General features: G+C 28.7%; 3 protein-coding genes across 3 annotated transcripts; all 3 read right to left on the bottom strand.

The window, feature by feature from the left end:
* Window positions 1-1,401: 1,401 nt before the first annotated feature.
* On the bottom strand, window positions 1,402-5,318 carry LOC139096063 (protein hunchback-like). The gene is made up of 2 exons (XM_070647686.1): window positions 5,132-5,318; window positions 1,402-3,620 (listed from the first exon to the last, which is right to left on the bottom strand). The coding sequence occupies exon 2, from the start codon at window positions 3,618-3,620 to the stop codon at window positions 1,827-1,829; it is 1,794 nt and encodes a 597-aa protein (XP_070503787.1). The 5' UTR covers window positions 5,132-5,318; the 3' UTR covers window positions 1,402-1,826.
* A 2,368-nt stretch (window positions 5,319-7,686) lies between these two features.
* LOC139096082 (spermine oxidase-like) lies at window positions 7,687-9,716 on the bottom strand. The gene is made up of 2 exons (XM_070647712.1): window positions 8,706-9,716; window positions 7,687-8,173 (listed from the first exon to the last, which is right to left on the bottom strand). Exons 1-2 carry the CDS (start codon window positions 9,695-9,697, stop codon window positions 7,741-7,743), a joined length of 1,425 nt encoding a protein of 474 aa, XP_070503813.1. The 5' UTR covers window positions 9,698-9,716; the 3' UTR covers window positions 7,687-7,740.
* Window positions 9,717-11,393: 1,677 nt separating this feature from the next.
* LOC139096057 (major facilitator superfamily domain-containing protein 8-like) lies at window positions 11,394-19,493 on the bottom strand. The gene is made up of 7 exons (XM_070647678.1): window positions 19,174-19,493; window positions 15,103-15,404; window positions 13,841-14,266; window positions 13,553-13,775; window positions 13,421-13,489; window positions 12,957-13,359; window positions 11,394-12,899 (listed from the first exon to the last, which is right to left on the bottom strand). Exons 2-7 carry the CDS (start codon window positions 15,298-15,300, stop codon window positions 12,566-12,568), a joined length of 1,653 nt encoding a protein of 550 aa, XP_070503779.1. The 5' UTR covers window positions 15,301-15,404; window positions 19,174-19,493; the 3' UTR covers window positions 11,394-12,565.
* Between the last annotated feature and the right edge of the window lie 4,106 nt (window positions 19,494-23,599).

Here is a 23,599-nt window from a genome sequence, read left to right as displayed (position 1 = left end):
CTTTTTGTAAGAATTTTTCTTCCCAATAATTTACGGAAATCTTTTGAACGAATAGTAGATTGATGAGGACAATGATATAAAGAAACTACGAAACTTTATTCAAAATATTTTTGTTTATTTTCATAAATTTTTGATCTTTTTTGTTGTTACTTACTGAATAATTTTTTTATATAATTTTTAATGGATTTTACATTATTTTTGTTAGAGATCAATTAAATTAAATTCAAATCAGTAATTATAATTGAATCCTTTGGTACTTTCTGAGACTTTTAAAAAATTTGATTTACAAAAAGACTGAAAATATTATAACTTAAATTTCTAACCGAATGGACAAAAAATCTTTGGAACAAGTCATTACATAGTTTTGTCTAGTCGAGTAAAATTCAGCATTAACAAACATTGTTTTGTGATCTTAATTAATTATAAGATTTATGATTAATTTTCGAATTAGATAGATTAAATTTTCTATTCTATACAATTTTTGATTTTTTTGCTCAGCATTATATAAATAAATAAATAAATTAGATTTTCACACATTTAAGTAGTAAAAAATTATTTAAAAGTTGGAAATTTGTGAACTTATTTATCATATCTAGAATTTTCAAGAAAATTTGCAAGTAATTTCTTAATTTTAACAATTGCAATATTTCAAAATTTATGAAACTAATTCAATAAATGATGGAAAAGTCAAATTGTGACTTAAAATTTAACTTTTTATCATTTGGAATATTCATAAATTTTAAGATATTATCTTAAATTAGAAAGAAATGTAACTTTGTATTCTCGAGCGCCACAAATGCAAGTGTTACTTTATATCTCGAGTAATTCCACAGCATAAACACAACGTGAAGAAGGCTCTGCGATGTGTTTGCTATGTTGCTGCTCAATTAAGGCGGCTTAAAGCCTAAAGAATTCGGTGACGGAGCCTTCTTCATTTGTGACGCTCGAGTATATCATAAAGCTGGCTAGTATTTCATCTGATCGAAAATTTCCAATTCTTGTTAATCCAAAAAGTAACCTAAAAATAATATTTCTTAGATCTTATCTCAGTCTTCGATAAGTTTACAATATATTTGGCTTAAGTTTAAATAAAGTAAATAAATAATTAAAAACTAGTAATAATAAGTTACATTGTAAATCAAAAGAAATGACAATTTTTTTTTGGCATCGATATTATATGAAAAATTCATATATTTTTTTACAAACTATGTACTGAGAGAAAAGTATTTGAAAATTAAGGAGGTAGATTTGTAAAGTAATAAAAAAAACTGATTTATTAAGCTACCTTTTTGAAACAAGTTTCAAAAATGCGCTAAAAGCAATTGAAATTGAAATAAGTGGTGACAGGTAAAACAATTATAAAGTTAATATGTAAAATAAATTTATAGTAATATTCAGGTACAAAATTTAAAATTTTTGAAAAAATATTTTGGCACATAATTCTTGAATTATTAAAAAGTTAATTTTTTTATCTTATTCAAACTTCATGGTACTCAATTTCATCACAAATAACTACTTAACTTCTTTACTGTTTGATTTTCTCTCAGTGCCTTTAAACTTTTCCTCTTTCATTTTTGGTTTACACATTAAAACTATATGAACAAAATATCAAGAATATTTCATTTTTAATCCATTAACCTTGACTAGGTTCTTCTCAATCTCTGAATTTACAAAATATTTCAATCGACTTTTCATCGCCATTTTTTCACCGCAACAGACAAAAGTAAGCGCATTTGTAAGAAAAAAATAATGAATGAAATACAGAGCATGCGCACACATTTCATTATTTGAGCGTCAACACTAAATCATCATCATTAAAATCATCATTATGAGTGTGGAAATTTGGCAATGTGTAGGAAGAACTGAATTTTATCATCAGTTTTCATTCCACACATATTACACTTAAATGGATCATCACCAAGTGAATGATATCCGATATGTAACGAGAAAAGTACGTTATCCTTAAAAATAATTCCACAAAATTTACATTCATTTTCAGTCGTTCGTTCGGTGCTCTCACAACAAGCTTGCTGCACTGATGATGACGTCACTTTATTATTTGATGAATTTTCACAATTTGGTTGCTGTTCCATTAAGATTTCACCATCATCTGATTGTATGTCCATCTTTTCATTAAATTTAAATGCTTTTCCTTTTCGTTTTGTCTTTTTCTCGATCGGTGTTGATTTTGTTAATTCAATAAAATTTGTGTTAACTTCCTCCGACTGCTGCTCATCATCCATCACATCGTATTTATCGTCACTTTCGCTTTCAATATTATTTTGTTGTTGCATCTGCTGTTGTTGTTGCTGTTGTTGGGCAGCAAACATTTGTAGATTCAACTGGAAATAAGGGAACAATGACATTTTATTGCCGACATTTTGAAGCATATTAACCATCATTGCTGCATTCGGTATAAGACTTGAGGGGGGGGTTTTGGTGATTGAATTTGTTGTTGTTGTTGCTAATGAACTAGTTGACGGAGTTAGTGGAGGTGAGAGTTGCTGAGATTGTGCTTTAACAACTGCTTGTTGCTGCTGATTCTTTTCAATTTCAGCTAAAAGTTTTGCTGTTGTTGCTTTGCTTTTTGGACCACGTCGTGTACCATATACATCAATTATTGGCAAAGGATTTGGAGTTCCATCTAGATTAAGAACTATATCAGGTTTATGATCATACTTCCTCAAATGAAGCTTTAATGAATGACAATATTTGGTTGCGTAGTTACAGTCAACACATCGATACTGCAACACTGTCGAATGTGATTTTAAATGTGAATTCAACATTGACTTATTCACACAACTATAATTACAATGAGGACATTGAAATGGTTTTGATCGTGAATGATTCCTTAAATGATATTCCAAGTGATGTTTGTACTCTGTTACGAATGGGCACTTTGGACATTGTAGCACTTTTTCAGGCTTTATATGGGACCTCGTATGATCCCAAAATTCCTGTTTAGAGTGAAAAATTTGTTTACATTGTTTGCATTTGTACTGTCGTGGTTTGTTGCTTCCTTTGCGTTTCTTTGACTTTTCTCCATTCATTATAATTCCATCTTCATCATCACCAAAATCATCACTGTCCTCGTCATATGAATCAAAACTTTCTGACTGTGTTTCAAGTCCATTGCAATTTAAAGTTTCTTCCTTTTCTGGTGTTTGTTCTGAATTCATCGTTGGTGATTTTGGTGGTGTTACGTCTATCGGTGGAGTCATTGAGTTGTTGTTATCAACTTTCATACTGTTCTTACTTAAATCTTGAGGTTTTGATGGTGTCAATTGATTTTTATGCTGAGTTTGTTGCTGTTTATTTCCATTCAAAAATGACGATTGAAAAAGCAAGCCTGAATAGCCAGGTGGTGTCAATGGATTGAAAACACCCATTTGACGAAAAGGATCAAGCATATCGACATTACTTTGTGACATAATAGGACTCATCTGTTGATGCGGTTGCTGTGAATTCAATTCTAATGGTTCACTTTTTATTTGAACTGTCGATTGAGCTGTATTGTACCATGATGATTGTTGTTGTTGCTCGAAAATACTTGAAATTATTGCTGTCGATCCGATTTCACCGCCTGAATTTGCATTCGATGATTCCCAATGTTGAAACATCTAGTTTAAAGATAGATAAAAAAATTAAATTGTTAGCCATTTTTTTATTGCGTCACCAGATATAAAAAAAACACAAGCCAATAAAAAATCGTCAATATACGCACAAAAAATTGTACAGAAAGATCGATAAAAATGCCTGCCTTCCCAACCCCTCAAGTATTTTTTTTTTCATCTCACAATAAAATACAATATACGCACGCATCAAATGTTCGTGTATGGATTTTTGTATGTAATGCTTTATATATTAAAAATAAAAGTCAGTGCGGGACGAAATGGATGGAATTTTTCATCTGTTGTATTAGCTAAAAAAAATTACCACTCTGCATTGACTCAAACAATTTTTTTTGCTGTACAAATGCTGTTGTATTTTTTCTCCTTCTTTTTATGTCATAAAAATATTGTGAATGTGCGAGGGTTCTATTTTTTCCATTACATTTTTTTTGCTATTAGCAATTATTTTAAGGAGTTAACAAAATATTTTTAAAATGGCATTTTGGTCTAATTCTCTGAAGCTACTGAATTTTTAAAACCAAAATACTGAAGACTAAACTTTTGCTTTACAGATCTGAAAGATCCAGAGTTTAACAGTTTTACGAGTGAGGGCTTGTCAAACTAATGCACTCAAACCTAGACCTCCAGTTTATGATGGAATTCAAACCACTCTTTTGACAACATATGAGAACCCATGATCGCTGGTAGTGTGTAATGATTAAGTCCCGAAGAACAAAACCATTTACCACCTAGACACTTCGACCCACCAAGATATTACTATTGGTAATATAACATAACATCGCGAGAACGCGAATTTAAGGCTTGACAGAGCAATTTTTTTGCAGGACGTTGAATTAAGAAACAGATCAAGATTATGAAGTATAAAATTAAAATGCGCTTTATTCTCATACTAATCATTGACAATTTTCCCTAAAAATATTTTTCCTATCCACCATCAACTAAATGCTCTTATAATGTAAGGGAGTCGGAATAAATAAATAAATTTCATTCTCTTTTTTTTCTATTTTCATCCACTATACTTTTCGGCTCATTCTACTTTAATATCGCTTCATACACACGAGTAGGATTATATTATGGAGTGAGATTTATTTTCATGATGGTTTATGAAGAATAGATTGAACAATGATAAACGTATGAGCAATGTATACATAAATTTCATTTATTGTGGACCATGATAAAAAATTATTAATGTGAATTAACGTTGTTGCTACTGCAGAGGCTGCTGTTTTTGTTGATGGTGTCTGTATATGGTCACAAAATATTTTTTAAGGGAGCAAGCGCGATGAAAATAAAAAATGGAAGTTTTTTTTATATTGAATGAAAATCCTTTTTGCGATGTGACAATTTTTTTATTTTTTTTGTGACTTCATAGGTTTTAAATCTTTCCATTTAATAATTAAAAAACATTTTTAGTTAATGTTATTTCGATTGGTTTTTAATTTAGAATATTATAAAACAAAATAGGTAAATTTCAAAATATTTTTTAATAAAATACTAACTTTTATACCCTAAATATTCCACTTTAGTATCTTATCTGCAAATTTTAACAAAATTTTCTTAAAGGTCACTTCCACTTTTCACTTTTCTTTAACTTTAATGTTTACTTTAATTTTATTTTTTTATCTCGTTTAAAAATTTTTTATTTTATTTTTTTGTATCTTAAAAAAATATTGATCCTCTCACGCCAAGCTTATGATTAAGACTGCCGTAAGAATTTTTTAACATCATTATTAGTTATGTATTTTTTCTCTTCTTCTTCTTCTTCCTATTTTTTTGACACCCAAGAACTATTTTTTCCCTTTTTTGTGTCGCCCGTTTTGAAAGTAACAAAAATTTTAAAAAATGTTCAGCAGGAGCAATGAGCTGGTTGTGATAGCCAATCAGAAGTGAGGAATTTCGACATGAGAAAGAGGGGTTAGTATTAGGGTTGGTGATAGAATGTAGGATGGAATTACTAGGGGATGAAAAAAATATTGATGACAAAAATGGAAACAAAGTTTTGAAAACCGAGAAATTTAATATCTTTGAAGAGTTTTTGTGTAAGTATTTTAATTAATTCAGCTTTATTCAAATTATTCATTTTATTCATTTTATTCCGAGCAATGCTTTTTAACAACTATGCAAAATTTAAATGAATGATGTATACAAACCATACAAAATTAAACTTCAAACATTTGAAAGGTTTTTAAAATTCTTATTGGTTTGTTATTACTGTCGGTGTTGTGGATGATTTACGAGTCAGACTACTTTTAGTTAGATAAAATGCACAAATTGTGAGACAGATATTCTCTTGGAACGTAAAAAGCAAAAGGAGTTTTGGCAGAATTTCTTCTTTAACTTAGTAATTAACCGTAAAGAAGGAGACAGAGCAACAAAAAAGAAAGTAGATCTGTTCAACCACTTTATTATTTACAGTGGATCAATAAGAACGAATTCATTATGAATTGAATCCAATAGAAACAAATCTTGGAAATATCAGACGCCAAATAAGAGGGGCCATAGATCACAAGAAATAAGAAACTAAATGAAGAAAAAGAAAACAAATTTTTATTTATTATTCCACACTTTATTATGAGACGGTTAATATTTAAAAATAAAGATTAAAAGCGTTTATTTAGTATCCGAATTATTCATATTCCTTAATGTCTCCTCTAACTTTGCAACTTTTTCATTTAATATCAATATCATCTGACTCATTCTTGCATGTTCCTCAGAATTGTCATCTTGCAATTCACTAAATTCCAAATTTCTTGACCTTCCAATTGCATTTGTGTTTTGATGACTACGTAAAATATTTGAATTGATACATTTAGTTTTAATAATCCTTACAATATCTCTGACCATAGCCTGACTCGCTCGTGCTTCCATGTTGATGCAAGGATTTGCATCAAATCCTAAATATGAAAGTTTAACTAAATTGTCAAAAACAAATTGATCTATATGTGAAATCCTATTATTAGATAAAGTAATTACTTCAAGATTTGGATTAAAATCAAAAAGTCCATCTTCAATTATTTCTATATTGTTCTGATGTAAACTAAGATAAACTAATTTTGGAAATGGCCTTAAATCAGATTGATGAATTTCCTTAATTCTTCCATGCCAAATGCTAATGAGCCTCAAGTTTTCAAACAAAAATTCTAATCCATTTGGAAAGTATTGGATTGAATTCTGATAAGAATCAATTCCATTTATATTTATGTTAGTCTTTCCAGGATAGTGCAAACCAGATGATGAATTCACGTTTGATGATTCAACGGAATCAATATTTAGATCATTTTTGACATGACAACAATATATTCTTCCTAAAACCCAATAATTACTGTAGAAATTAAAATTGCAATCAATATTTGTTGATGACAAAGAGTAGATAAGAGATATGAAGCAAGCGACTTGACTATAAATTAAAAAATAAATTTATAGAAATTATTGTATATGCAGTGAAATAAATACTTACAAAATTTTATTCATGATAATCATTTGACCGCTAAATAATGAATGTGAAACATTATACATATTTTTGCTTTAAAATTTTCAGTGAATATTTTGAGAGAATCTGAGTATACTCGCATGAAATGTGATAACAAAAAATTTTATTATTTTCTTGAAATTAACAGCATTAATATCAAGAAATGAATAGAAAAATGTCGATTTTAAAGTCATGACACATGATGTTCCACATGAAAATGTCCTTTGGTTAAACATCTAATAATTGACTCATAATCAGTTAGGTTAGATTGGTGAGGTAATATTTGCTAATTCAATTGAGTTTGAAATTAGTGACATAGTGAACAAATTGATATAATGCTATTAACTAGGTTATTATTTCGTTGTTTGAGGCGTAAAATGTTTCTATTCTACTAAATTCTTAATGTACCATCCTGCAAGTGAACAAAGTTTGAATTCCCTGTTATCATTTACTTTTTGACTTTTAAACCTTGCTTGAATCGAGATGTTTAGCTTACTTGTGTTTTTCATTAATATTAGCAATAATAGTATATCACCTAAATTTTTGTTAATCAAAAGCCTTGCGAACAGAAAGAAGAAAAACGAATTGAATTGGCTAAAAAAATGTTTATTCAAATTGATGGATATTTCATATTAACGTTTATTGTTCCTTTTGATCTTCAAAATATTCAATTAGCTTATCTGCAGCTTCTTTTCCAGTATCAAGAGCACCATGAACATATCCTTGAAATTTGGAGCTTGTTGCTTCACCAGCAAATAGCAACGTTGGCTTACCATTTTTATTAAATACAGTTTCTTTCAAATCTTCTGGATAAACATCTTTTGCAGCAGTAGTCATCGAGCAATATGAGTAAGATCCATGAAAGTTTTCTCTTGTTAACCATCTTGTCCTTCTCATTGCGATTGGTCGGAGTATTCTAACCTTCATGAACTTTTCCAACAACCAAATGCAGTCATTTTCAATTTTTTCATCGCTGAACGTTTCAAATTCATGCATTTTATTTCCACCTAAAAGAGTTTCTAAGATGTATGGGAATCCATCAAGGTGTAGAAAGCCATAAATATTTGTCAACCTAAAGCATTTTAATAATTAAAGAAAATAAGGTTAAGATTTGTTAGGTATTAGATTAGGTTAGATTTAACATATGATTAGTAGTAAATTATTTTATTTAATTTACTACTAAATAAAACTAAATAACTACTAAGTGATTTCAGCATTTTTTGTCTCAACGGTCAGAAATTGATTGACTAATATAGAAAATTATATGATTAAGGAATGATTACAATCTGGTTAACAAGTTTTTAATGGCATTCAGCCGACCCGACAGAGCATTTTATGAATATGCCTTTTTAAAAATGCTTAAAAAAACCTAAGCTTCCGTTATCAATTAGAAGTATGAAATCTAATAATGTTAACCACTTCCACAATATAAAATGGTTTAAAATATCTTTTTAAATCAGAAATCCCATAAATTTGGTACTTTAAGTTAGAAACCATAATGTGCTATGTGATTTTCATGGAATATAGTTTATCAAAATTGTAAATGAATTTAATCTACTGGGTTAACTTATCGCTCAAATAATATGTATGTACGAATTACTCACCATTCTTTATCAGTTCCCATTATTTCATATAAATCCTCTTTCTTCCATAAAAATGCACAAATTTTAAAACTATTGTTAAATTTGTTCCAAAATGGCTCCTCAAATTCCAAGAAAACTTTTCCTAAAGTTCCAAACTCAATGTTCTCGATCGCTTTGATTTTCTTTTCAGGCAACATAGGAGTAAATAAAAGTTTATGGTTAATTTTCAATGCACCCAATGGAATTGTGACAATCAAATGATCAGCTTGGTACACAGTTCGATCTAATGTCCGAATTATTATTTTGTCTGTTTCCCAATTTACATGGTCGACTTTTTTATTTAACAGAATCTTATCTTTTAAGACTTCTTCGACATTATATTTCTTTTGAATTATATCAAAAAGTGTTTTATAACCTGAAGTTTTCCATGTCAAATCCTGACTTCCCTCACATACCACGACCTGAGAATAACGATTTGCAGAAATGTCATGCCAATTTTTTGCTGCATAATTTGCTTTCACTTCTGTTTCCCACAATTTTTCAACCATTTCGCGCATTTCATTATCTACATCGTCATACTCTGATGATTCAAGTTCTTCGTTGTATTTTTGTTGAAAAAAATCTCCAATTGATCCTTTTGATTCTCGCATTTCATCAATCATGTCTTCAATTTTCGACCTTAATAAGGATAATTTTTGAAACATTTCTTTGTTAACTCTTGATCCATTAGAAATCAATCCTACGAATCCATCAGTATCATAAAACCCTGTAGATCCAAATTTGAAATCTGTGTGACACAATTCATATACAGAATTGCCTTTTTGTCCACTACACCACTGTGCACCAAAATCTATGAATCCATCGTTAAATCTTCTTGAGTCAATTCTTCCGCCAATTCGATCTTCTGCTTCCAAAATTGTAACATTTCTAAATCCTTTGGATATTAAATTACAAGCAGCTATTATTCCACTGACGCCAGCTCCAATGATGATTACATGCGGATTTTGAGACATTTTTAGTTCAATTGTTGAAATTAGACTAAATGAAAAAATATTTTTAAAAACAAATTTTTATGATATTTTTTATCAATGCACAAACGTGCTTTCTTGTTTTTATTTTTTTGCTTACTTACTTAGAAGTTATCTATTTGCGATTAAGATAATTTCAAATGAAAATATTGATATGAATTGATAACAAATATTTTTCGAGTTGACTCTTGGAATAAATTTTCAGTCAACAGAATTGAAAACATGTTTTAGACGGATCAACGGTTAGGGGCGTATTTAGGGAGAATTTGCCCCTATCCATTGAGCAAAACCAGCGAAATGAAGAAACCAAATCCAGACTGTTGATATTGGCACGAATGTAAAATATGCTGAAATATAAGAATATATAAGTAAAGGGTCAACCACCATATCCTCCTATCCCCCCTTCTCGAGCGAGTCACTTAGAAAGCATAAAATATGACAAATGATCTAATTTGGACTAATAATAATGTATGAAGTAACTTAATATTAATTGATTTAAATATATAAATTTTAAAAATATTTTACAAATTAACAAATTATTTTGTATGTATTAAGAATAATTCGATTGAAAACATAAAGTAAACAACAATAGACAAAAAAAAATAATGCTTAAAAAAGTCCTGTATGTTTATATAAAAATGATATCATATTATTCATTATTAATATAAACCACAAATGAATCTTAATCATCATCGAGATTTTACGCATTAGATATTAAACTTGTAATGACATCTGATCCATCTCTTGGATTCCTAGCACCTCTCGTTATTTCTCGGGTAATTCTTCGAGGTGGATTTTTATTTTGAATTTTCTTTGATCCACAGCATTTTTTTAAACAAATAAAGCAAGAACACATCAACACGAATACCATGAATGTCATCAAGAACGCAAATATAAGTCCCATGCCTACAGCGATTAGGAAAACTTCACTAAGAGGTTTTAAGTCAATTTTATAGACTTCATAATCTTTTGTTGTCTCATTTTTGTTCAATGTTTGATTAACAAGAGCTTCACATGATATTATTTGAAAAATAAATGAAGCGATCACAAAGCAGATGACTCTAGAAGAAAAACGAGGTAAAATAGTTTGACATGATATTTATTACTAAATATTGATTAAAAATATTCACTTTGCAAATCCTAATTGTAACATTTTTAAATTTTCACAATATTTATGAGATAAATTATAAATTACTACTGATATTCAGACTTATTCAAAATGATCTGAAAACTTATATATGGATGAGTAAGTATTTTCTATGTATGAGTTCATGTTGATGAAATACAGTAGCGATTATTCATTGAAAATTTAGGCTTAGTAATTTGATGCATTTGGCAATTTTCAAGCAGCATTGCTCATTTTTTGAGCTACTTAGGGAATTTTTGCCTCAAACAAATGAAAATAGTTATTTGAAAAATTATTTTGTCCACCTAGTTGTTTTCCAAGTTAGAAACGTTTTGAATCAAACATAAATCAACCTTTGTAAGTGGTAGCCAATTTAATTTGTACCACAACATGACATTTCCAAAACACTGGTGTATCACAACACACAGTTTTTCCACCACTGCTTGATATAATAAAAATGATAATAATAATAATATTTATATATGAAGCAGGATATGAAGTCATATTACAATTTTGAACAACTCCAATTTTCAAAAATAATTTTACAACACAGCCTTTTGATTTTTTAAATTTATTTATGTTTTTTTTATTCATCTCATACATTTTGTGTAATATGTCTTTTTCAATAAGCACAATTCATCCAAATGGTATAAAGTTTTTTATATAAAAATTCAAAAAATATAAATTTTTCAAAAATTTTAACTTTCAACGTTAACAATTTATCATTTAGTTATTGACTATTTTCTCATATCATAGCCAAAACCTACTTATATTGTATCATTTAATACATATTTTGGAACATAAATAAATTTAAGTACTTCCAAAATACTAATATCAGAACATTTTCTGTGTGTTTTCAACAGTTCATTTCATATATGTTTGATTTTTTAAGTTGCTTGTTATTTCTTTTAAAATAATTCTATCCTTTCCATTTATTTTCAATAAAAAAACATGGAAAATTATATTCCTATGAAAGTATAATCAGTCAGTTAAAATTTTCATCATTGTTCCTTCTCAATATGCTTATAATTAACATCTAATGTTTATAATAATTTTACCAACTAAACATATATGGCTAAAAACTATAAATCTTGAAAGAAATTTCATTTATTTTATATTTTTTTAGCAAGTAAAAAGACTTGTTTAAAAACAATTCAAATATCCAAAAATTTAGAAAGAAATTATTATAAACATTTTTAAGGGGTTTGAAGGGTTTATTACGTAAAGCAAACATATCGACCCCACCCCTCCTTTAAAGCATTACGTAACAAGTTTCATTTTTTATTTATAAAAAAATTCGATTTCAAGGATTTTTGATCTGAATCTTGGCGGAATCGAAGTAAAATAGAAAATTTTGACACTTTTATGAATAAAAATTCAATTTAAATTTTTTTCATAAAATTTATCTCTCTTTTAATTAAGATTCTCTATTTTACTACTGAATGAATACTTAATTTTTATGAACGTATTGTATTTTATCGCAAAGTAAACATATAAAGTTTGAGGTGTTCTACTTAAGTTCTTTTAACTTTTAAATTCTTAGATATTTTCTATATCACTTGAGTTTAAATTGTAAAATTATTTTAAAATTTACATTAATTTTAATATACAAAAAGTCTATGTAATATAAACGCTATGCACCTTAAGCTTTTCATTTTAAAAAATTTGAAATAATAATATAAGAAAAATAATAAAAAAAACCAAAATTAAAATAGTAAAATGAGATTTTAACTACTTCCATTTGCAAGAAACTTTGCTTGCTCATCAGATGTTTCATTTTCATTAATAATCACAGATTTAGCGTTGACATAACCATTTGTGCCATTTTGTATCTTTGGTGCAGCTCCATTGCCGTTGAGATTCTTCATTTCAACTGATTTAACATCAACTTCCTTGACGTAAAGTCGATTTTGAAGGAAATATAGCCAGATCATTGGAAATACCATCATAGCGCATGTTACTGAAAATATCCATGTAGTTCCATATCGTGTGTAGAAAGACCCAACTGCAAGAGGCCCAAAGATTCTTGACACACATCCAGCTCCTGTAAAGACCCCCATCCTAAAATAAAAACAGATAAATAACTTACAATTTTAAAAACTCTTAAAATATACGTACCAAGTTCCCTGTGGTCTTGCTCCAAGAATTTTTGAGAAAATTGTCTGAATTAATGTTACACCAATTGGATAACCAACAGCACTGATCATATAACCAATTAAAAATTCGGGAAATTGTAACTGTAAAGTTGTTGAACACCATGGTTGAGTTGTTGCTGGACATCCTAAGACCATTGGATCATCTTCGTCATATAGACCCATTGTGCCATTTTCCATAACAAATTCACGATCTACAGCTAATTTTGGAATATCTCCTCTGTAAGGAATGAATATGAAACGTCCGAGGACCATGATGAAGAATCCACCCCAGATAAGAAGACCAGATTCAGAGTAGCGACGACAAAGTGGCGGAATGAGTAAAAATGCAGCACAAGCAACGAACGCTCCGATTGATAGCAGTGCTCCTGAAAGTATAGTTGTATTATGAAAAATAATAACAATTACATCCTTTTATTCTTTACTTACCCATATAATAAAGCGCTTCTGACTTTGTCCATGCAAATTGATCCATAGCTAATGAGGTTCCAAGAGTTTCTAAAAGACAAATAATAATCAGTATTTAGTCTTCATTCTGATACTTTTTATGTCATAACTTACCGAGTAATACAAAATTGAATGAAATAACAAAGAATGAAAATATTAACGTCCATGCTGTTGTGTAGTCAACCTTAACTGACTTCCATGTCTCCTTTTCAGTTTCCTTTCCTTGAATCAACATTTGTTCCTTTGCAGCTATTCTACAATCTCTAAAGTAGTATGGTAGGAAAAGGACAAAATTGATAACACCTAAGAAGACATTTGCCCATCCAGCAGCAGTATACTTTAAATGAAAATTTTTATTTCATTAAATTTTGTTTTCAATTTATGAATTTAATTTTTTTTTACCATATTAATAGTAAATCCACCGAATATAAAGCCATCAGTTCCAAGAGGAGTCACTGCGGCTTGAAGTGCTGGACCGAATACGAATCCAAGTACTTGAGCCAAACTCATCATTGAGACTGCATCAGTTCTTTCCTTAATTGTCGTAGCAGCTGATAAATATGAACGACAAACAGCAATATTTGCCGATGATACACCAACAAAGAATCGAGCGATGAACATCCAATATTTGACATTATTTTCGAACAAGTCCAATGTTGAATAAACACCACTTGAAATGCAAAATATTGCCATTGATGCCATAAGAGGAAATCTTATTGATTTCATTTTATTTGACCACCATCCAAAAAGCGGACTGAAGATCATTTGACCAAGAGGATTAGCTGCAACAACGAGACCCATAAACTCTTTGCCGGCATGTGGATCGAGCTACAATTAGATATCAAAGATGGAATTAAATATTTCGTTTTTTTTAATTAAAATTCTATTTTTTAGGCATGAATATAATAAAAATAAAAGAAACAACACATTAATTAAAATACAGTCCATTAGTCTCTCTTTCAAACAGCCAACAAAAGTAATACACAAACATAAAATACTTTTCATTACTCATTTTTTGACCTTACTCAATATTTTTTTTTATATTTATAAAAACAGAAATACTTTTTGATAAAAAGTACTTAACGCATTTTATTTAACTTTTCCTAATCCTTCGTCGAAAAGAGCAAACAATTTCACTTAATTTATATTTTAGTTGAAATAATTTTATCTGCATGTTGTTGTGTCAAAAAACACGTAGTGTAGTCAAAAAGTCATTAAACCCAATACACTATCAACTTTTCGCAGCAATTATTTATTCTCCTCTTTCTTTGTTTCAAACGCATAATCAAATTGTTGATGTGTACTTGAAGTAAGGTGAGATAGCGCTGTTCAATTTTGTTTAAATTATTTGAAATTCTTTTTATAAAAATGTTATAGTCATCGTTTTATGCATCGAAGGATTTAAGCGCATTTTTGCTCTAGCGATCAGAATGGTTAACAAAAAGTATCCAATCAGGAGAATCCACAATAAAAATTTCATGAAAAATAATCGTAAAATTATTGTTATCATATTGTTGTTAAGGGAAAAGTTTCTTAGAGATTTTGTAAGATCAATTAAGATTCCCAGAATAATAACAATATGCAACATTCTCGAGACTGCCAAGAACGATTATTTAAACTAAGTTCCACTCAATCAAAAATTAAAAGAAAATCGTATTTCAAACCTTATCAAGATATGGCCATATTCCAGTCAATACAATTGAAAAGCCTAAACTTATCAAGAACATCGTGAAGTAAATAATGCGTAATGACCACATTCGATCCCTCTTCTCCTCATCTGTTTCAAGAATAATCGGCCTTTTCTCTTTCCTCTCGCCATTCTCAACTGTTGATGAATGCATATGCTGTTGCTCTTCAGTCATTTTTATGAATAAGATTTAAATTATTGAACAAAAGAAGAAAACACTGATGGAAATTCGAAAAGAGGCGGTGTTGATGATGATGATGATGTTGAGATGCAAAAATTCTGGAAATAAAGAAAATTTCATTTGCATTACAAACTTGTTTCAGCACTTAATGCAATATTAATGTGTAAATTGCCAGTAAATCGACATTATACAAAAATATGATTTTTTTAGAATAATTGACAATTATTAATAGGTTTAATCACAAATCATATCAATATATATTTATTTATTTTTGAGTTTTGATAAATTTTGACCAGAGTTGGCAAAAGCTGGGTTTTGACATTAATCAGTCCACTTTAATTCGAAGGAAGGTGACAAACTGAGTAAGGAGCCATCGACAAAAAGTGACAACCTGCAAAAGCCGTGATTCGATGGTTTTTTGTCGATTATTTATATCCGCATGCCAACCCTGATTTCGACACTCATTATCTTGACATATGTATATTAAATAAAAATTGTCTGAACATAGAAAAATTGTACATATTAATATATCCATTATCAATCCACCATAAGTACAAATTAAATTTTTTATGATTTTGTTTTCTTTTTATTGTGTTCTCATTTTGAAACTCTTAGAATTGTGATTATTTTTCTATGCCCTTTTTTTACTTAAACAAACACATAATATCCGCTATGATTCATTCTCTGATAAATATTTTATTATTATGTAAATGCAATAATGATTAAATGAAGAATAAAATGTCAATGTCATTGCAAGTTGCAAAAAAACTTCTCGATGTTGAGATGACTTTATAATTGATTAGACACTTATTAAAATATTAAACTTCAGTTCCGTCTACATATATCAATGAATGGTTAATCGCATGCCCTGTACGGTTTCAGTCAGGCTTACCAATCGTGTCCACACGATTTTCATAAAAATTATTTTTGAAATATTTATATAAAATGTACACAAATACATAAGCAATAACAAAAACTATTCATAGCTCCTACGCAAAGAGCAACAGAGAATCTTGAAATTTGGTTAAATACCAGTATTTTCCTCCTTTCAATAAATCGTTGTAAAAGCAAACGATATACGATATTTACTGGGTCATGATGACGCATTTTTAATGATTTCATAATTGGTTTGTAACGATGTGTGTATAAATCGCATAAAAACTCAGTTAAGTAAAAGAAGAAGGAATCAAAACAAAGCAACTAAAACATTTAGTAAAGAAAAGATGATCAAATGTTAATGATTGCAATTGAAAACTGAATAATTCTAATTAATTAATTTATTATTGACTTAGTTGAGTCCAGCGACCTTTAAATACTTGATTTTACTATAAATTTACTAATGTTTGTTAGATTTTCTCAACATCTTTTTTTGCAATACATACATATTTTCATGTCTACTTCAATTTCTGTGTGATATGTTATTACAATTTTAGCTTTAATGACCTTGAAGTCAAATTTGGAGCGAACAAAAAAATATATATAGTCTTGATCAAAATTTCTTGAATTTTTTGAACAGTTTTAGGCGTTTTTAGCGAATCATTTAATTATGTCATAAACATTTTTTTTTAAAAATATCCAAAAATTTAGATACAAGATTGAAAATTTTAAATCATACTACATCACAATAATTTTATCTTTCATATGGCAACTTATATAAAAATTAATTTTATTAAAACGCTAAGTAATTTAAATCTTTAAATTTACTTTAATATTGCCAGACATTCTTCTAAAGTTAGATATACTATTGTTTACACAGCAGTAATTATCGTTATCATGAGCAAACTGCGAATGTAAATAAAAAGAAAAACATTGTAGCTTATTGAAAGCAACAAATCAAGTTCTAATGACACAATAAATTTAAAATTGCATTGGAAAAAGAAAAATTGTTTAAAACCTTAGAATTATTTATAAAATATTTTTCACTATTTTCTTCACATTACACTCAACTTGATTTAGTATTTTAAAAATAAAAATTTTTAGTTTTTTGTAAGAATTGATTTGTAGATTCGAATTATCTCTTAGGACTTTGCAAAAAAAAATTTTTGTACTGATTAACTAGAATTAAACTTTTAAATGATTTCTTATCAAAAATAATTTCTAATTAATCAGACTAGAGTTGATAACTGAAATTAATTATAAAGTCATTGCTAATTGAATTTCAAATTGAATTACAATATTTTTTTGTAACAAAGAGCTAACAGAATGATAATAATCGGAAGCTCTCGGCTTAACCTTTCTCAACTTAAGTCAACACGGAAATAATCTTGTTTAAATAATGGAAATTCCGGTAATTCGATTAAGATGAGTAATTGAGGACATTTTGATATCGGTTGCCTATAATTTCATTTACTTAAATCACATTTAAGATTGCATCTGTAAATTTAGTAAATACAATTTATTTATTTTATTTATTAACAAAATATTGATCGCTGGGACAAAAATGCGCTGAACTGACTCAATAAGAACGACGACTTTTGTAATTTTATATTATTATCAAATCCTGAACTAAATATTCCAGATTTAAAAGAATAGTTTTTATTGATGACTAAGGCATAAATACTTCGCTGACAAATGTATGCAGGATCTTCTTTCAATAGTAAAAAATAATATTATCAAATAGCCTAGTGACTGAAGACAACAAAACGATTTTAATTTTTAACTGATCTATGATTAATCCATTTTAAGTATTTTAAGTATCAATGAACTGTACCGGTAGTAAGTCGGTCATTCTAAAATGATTAACTGTAATGATCATGAATAATTTAATGACTTAAAATGTTTGGTAATTATTATTTTTTTAGTAAATTTTTGACAAGAATGTTGGGTGTATTGCATACTTTCTGATACAAATTTTAAAAGTTTTGATTCTCAAAATCATTTAATCATCATATTAGACAACTCATAGTGCATGTACTTGCTACTTATTTATTATGACACTATTGTCCATTTGATGACAGAACTTTCTTCATTTCTGTCACCCTGGTTATATAAATAATTCTCATTGCAAACTCAATTAAATCTCAATGTATGTCCTTTTTTCTCAAAACAAAACAAAATAGAGAAATCCTTGTTATTTCACAAAACCATATTTCACAAAACGTTCGCTTCCTACTTAACCAACAAGCAATAATGTTGTTTGTAATAAACAAATATATTCACAATTTAACAGCAGCAAAAATTTATTTTGAATAGTAGTGGTTGTTCATTAAAATAATAAAATACAAAATTTATCATTGAAGCGATGATTATACTTTGTACACTTAATATTCGCAATTTGACGAATATATTTGTGGAAACAAAAAACAAGTTTGAAAACTTTTAAAGATCATTAAGAGAAAAAGCAAGAATTTTTATGATTTTTTGGTGGTAAGACTCGATCAGTATCGAACACAGCATACGGTTAATGCCCTTTCCATGGCTCACAGGTTGCTCACCATCGAATTTGAAGCGGAACAACCTATATAAATGACACAAATAAGTAGGCTCTATCATGGAGCTCTTAGAACACGCTATAGCTATTTTATTAACACCAACCAGATCGGCACATACTGGAATATTGTCACCACGGCAACAAAGCGGCAAAAATATGAGGGTCAGGAAACTAAGTCTCGTGAACCAGTTTTAAATTACTAATAGTTTCGTTGTTATCAAAAAATTCTGAAGCTTTTGAAATACTAATCTAGTCATATAATAATGAATATCAAATAAGATTCCAAATATTGTGTTAGTAAACAAAAAAAACCTCATTGCTAATATTTATTTATTTATCAGCTGTTTTCTTTATGCAAAACAGTCGTTGACTGCTTCAGACGAACGTCGTACTTGAAAAAATACAATACAATGGATTAAAAAAAATATTTCTCTTACTTTTCCTCTCCCGAAATCTGCGCAGTTAGTGGATATTTTTGTATTTTAAATTTAATTTTTCAGCAATAGAATTTAAAAAAATAAAATTAATTTATTTAACTATTGATTCACTCCATCACTTTGAATATACAAAAATTATTTAAAACTGGTTTTTCAGATTCTCATTGACATTAAATTTTTATTATTTTTTATATATTTATTTTATGCTAACATTTCACTTTCACTTTTTATATTACACACTTATACACACTTTTGTGAATTTTTTAGTCTAAAATATAGATTTTTAAACTTAAAATTAATAGAAAGAACTTCTTTGTTTAAAATTCTTGCAAGTTCATTTCTTTACGAACCAATCTTAATGACGTTTTTGAAACAAATAAAGAGATCTCTGACTGAATATTGTGAGCATAGAGGAAGAAAATATATACACAACAACAACATGCACACAAGTACATTCTCACTCAGCTGTGAATATTTTTTTGTTTATTATTTATTATTTTCTCGTTTCTAGACAAAGCAATGTGCTCATTTAATCGGGGCATTTGTGTATGTATATGTGAGATTTACTAACACAATCATAAAATCAGTTTGTTTAGAAAGAGATGGAGGTAAAACAAATTGAGTTCATAGTTGTGTTAGTGCACGTTCACGTAATACGTACGTTTTCATAAAAAAATCTCGCCGAGCCATCATGTTCGTACATGACAAGTACATTTATGACTTTTATATTCTTGTATGATATTAGTCATTTTATTCTTCTTGTCTTTGTCATTTTTAAATTGCTTTTATCTTTTTCCTTAATGGTTTTTATTGTTGAAATGTGAATCTGCACAATTTTATCTCTGCAAACTTTTCGGTTTATTGTTTCTTATCTTCTTATCTTCTGCTAAATTATCTATTTTTTTTTTCTTTAAAATCACATGATAAACATGATAGCTTAAAATTTTTTACTACGGATTTTTAGTTATTTCGAATGATTGTGAACCTTTGTCAGATGAATCATGTTTCAAGACATTTTTTGGTATGCTTTTTTGACAAGATGCACTTAAATACGACGAATGAAATAGTTCGATGAATTAATAATTAAAAGATTTTTGTCATTCCTGTTGTGAATGACATTCCTCAGATGTCACTTAAAACTGCTCCGATTAAAAAACTTAAAACTGGTCCTATCGCTGACTAATAAGGACTAAGGATAGAATCTTGTATTAACTTGAGTCTCGTTTGAATCTGCTCCACTTTTGGGCTTGGATCGATGGTTTCGGTTAGTGAATGCTGGAATTAACCTTAAAATTGCATAAAGAGCCATATATTGCAAATACATTACCTTAAGGAGAACAAATTCACATACGGATGCGTATTTAAGGGGTTTGAGTTTCAAAACTCATCCTCTCCTGGAAAATGACAAAATTTGTATCACGAAACATTAAAAACTGTCAAAAAAGTATGAAAAAGAATTTAAGAAAAAAATAAGTTGAACAGAGATTTAAAAAGTGATATTTCTAGACTGTAATACACATTTTAAATCGCATAAAATAAATTCTAATTAGAAAAATTTAGAAAATGCGTGTAAATGCATGAAAATGTTAATTTCGAAAATTTAAACTGATAAATTCAATGTACATTTTTATCATTGTTTTCTTTTGTTACTCATAATATTCTAAAAATTGGAAATATCTTTTAGAATCCTTCTACATCATCATCCTGTCACATATAAATTTAGACATCATTTTTCATCTCAATTTTAAAAGAAATTATGAAAATATTTTATCATTCGTGGTATTTATCACAAATATTTTAAAAATGCACACTTTAAAGACATTTTTAGATTTTATTTGCTTTTCTAAAACTTTAAACTTGAAACCGATGTTTCAAACAGAAAATTCTGTAGAAACCACCAGATTACAATGTAACATAGGAACAAAATCTAAAAGAGCGACTTAGTTGCCACAGCATGATATAAAATATTCAAAACAAAAACACCCTAACCGTTTAATAAAAACATTTCAATGAAACAATTTCTAAACGTAAGTTAAGCTTTCTATTCCAAATTTGAAAGTTTGATAAACAAAATCCTTCGTACAATTTTAAGGACTTTTTATAGTTAACATTAAACTTATTGTGTTGTTTTAATTTACAACCTTTATTATTTCTCCCACATAAATGTATTTTAATATGCATATGTTAATTAGTAATTCGAAGGTAAAAATATGAAAACTGCGACGGATTCAACATTGATATCCCGGGCGAAATAAGTGAAGAAGGTTCCGCTTCGAAGCTTTTTATAAACAATCCATACATGTCTAGCCTAGCGGTTGGAATCCTTTTTATAGTGCTCGTTGAGCCAATAATTCGATGAAATAAGCCAGAGGGCGAAGCCGACTCATGTTTAGCTCGCTATAGCCAGCTAAAAATCGGCTAAACATTAGCTGGCTTTAGCCGGCTAACGGATTTCGTTGTTTTCTTTTAGCTGGCTATAGCTGGCTAAACGCATATTAGCCGGCTAAAACCGCAGCTATAGCCGGCTAAAAAGAGAATTTTTGCCTTGTGAATTTCATACAAAAATTTCAAACTTTTTCTTTTTTAGCTGCATAAGTTCGAGACTCAGATAAGTTTTTTTCTTCTTTTTTTACCCTAAAAAGTTTAAATTTATGAAAAATTATTATTTTTTGGTATTTAATTCATAAATTTCAAGTATCTGATATAAAAATTCATTCAGAACTAAAATAAATCATAGTTAATCAGTTCATTATAATATTTTACATTCAAAATCCTTCAGGAATGTTAAAATAATGTCCAAAAGTTTAAAATTTCATATTTTGGCAGTAAATTTTCATTTTCTCCAAAAGACATGTTGAGAAATACAGAAAATTGTAATTATAGATAAAGAACTACTATATAAAATGCTAAACTTCAATTTAAGCGAACTAGTATTCACTTCAGATACTTGAAATTTACTTGTTAAACACCAAAAAATTATAAATTTAAATTTTATAGTGCAAAAAACAAGAGAGAAAAAAATTTGAGACTCGAACTTATGCGGCTAAAAAGAAAAAAATTTGAAATTTTTGTATGAAATTTCACTAAACTTCACAAGACAAAAATTCTCTTTTTAGCCGGCTTTAGCTACGCTTTTAGCCGGCTAAAGAGGAGTTTAGCCAGCTAAAGCGAGCTAACGAAAATTCACGAAATTTTTTAGCCGGCTAAAGCCGTCTTTAGCTGATCTTAGCCGGCTATAGCGAGCTAAGCTCGGCTTCGCCCTCTGAAATAAGCTATTAAAAAAAAAGTTTATATTTATAACGATTTCTTTTTTAAAGAAGATCCAAAAGTAACGAAATAAAGACATCAATAAGATCTTTGGCTATTGAATAAGTCAAAGATAAATATCCAATCCAATAGCGTGGATGTCATTAGTCCATTAGGTGAACTCACCTTAAAGTTAACTTATGTTCTAAGGAAGCCGCTGAAGTCATAAGAATCGTATGTGTACTTAACTGCAAAGCTGTATACTTTTACCTGTCTTAAAGGTGTTTCTAAGAATGCATATTGCTAAAATGATATGAAGTCAGCAATTCGTTGACATTCGTTCAAATTCTCGTATAACGGATCAGTTCCGTGTAACCATCACTACAACATTAAACATACGGATGGAATCATGTTTAATGATAGAAGCCGAGTTATTATAATCGTATCCTTGAACCTAATTGTATGCGCCATTACTAAGGTGCTTTTTAATAACACCAATGCAAAAGTACTGCGACAAAGCTAATGAATAGGGAAACTTGATTACACTTTAGAACATAAACAGTATTAAATATAAATCAGCAGCAATTCTAATATCTGAAATGAATCAAATAAAAAAAAATAACAATAACTTTACGAGGTCCAGTTAAAAAGTTTTTAACGTCAGCCGAACGAAAGAATGATGAAAATGAATTATTCAGCGACCTTTTTCAAAAACATACTAAGAAGTCACAGGTGAACTAAAAGCTCATTACAAGAATACATTGATCAATATAGTCAATCTCAGTAAATTTTCTGAAAAAAGGAATACATATTGTTACATAAATTGTAAGAATTGAATTATTGTCCAAATAATAGAATGAAAGATGAATAAGTGAGATGATTATGGGCTAGCTGAGTGAAATAAATTGATTTGTAAATGAATCATTATAGCAATAAGTAAATGGAATTTCATTCACATTTTGGGAAAAAGGAGAGGTTTGCGATTTTGTGATGGTATAAGCAGAACAACAATTTTACAAAGAAATCTTGTAACGAGAGAAGTTTAAACATTTGTATTTTTTTAAGACTTATTTTTAGTTTTATTGAAGTATTTTGCACTAAAATGTTCTAAGAAAATAAAACACGTGTCTAGAAAGGCACAAAAAATAAGTGTATGAATAGCATCTGTTTTTTAAATTCT

This window comes from Chironomus tepperi, unplaced genomic scaffold (assembly GCF_022539635.2).
Source record: "Chironomus tepperi strain 1889 unplaced genomic scaffold, CSIRO-AGI_Ctep_v1 contig_376, whole genome shotgun sequence".
NCBI lineage: Eukaryota > Metazoa > Arthropoda > Insecta > Diptera > Chironomidae > Chironomus > Chironomus tepperi.
Note: the sequence above shows the minus strand (reverse complement) of the source record. Positions and strands in the feature narration are given on the sequence as shown.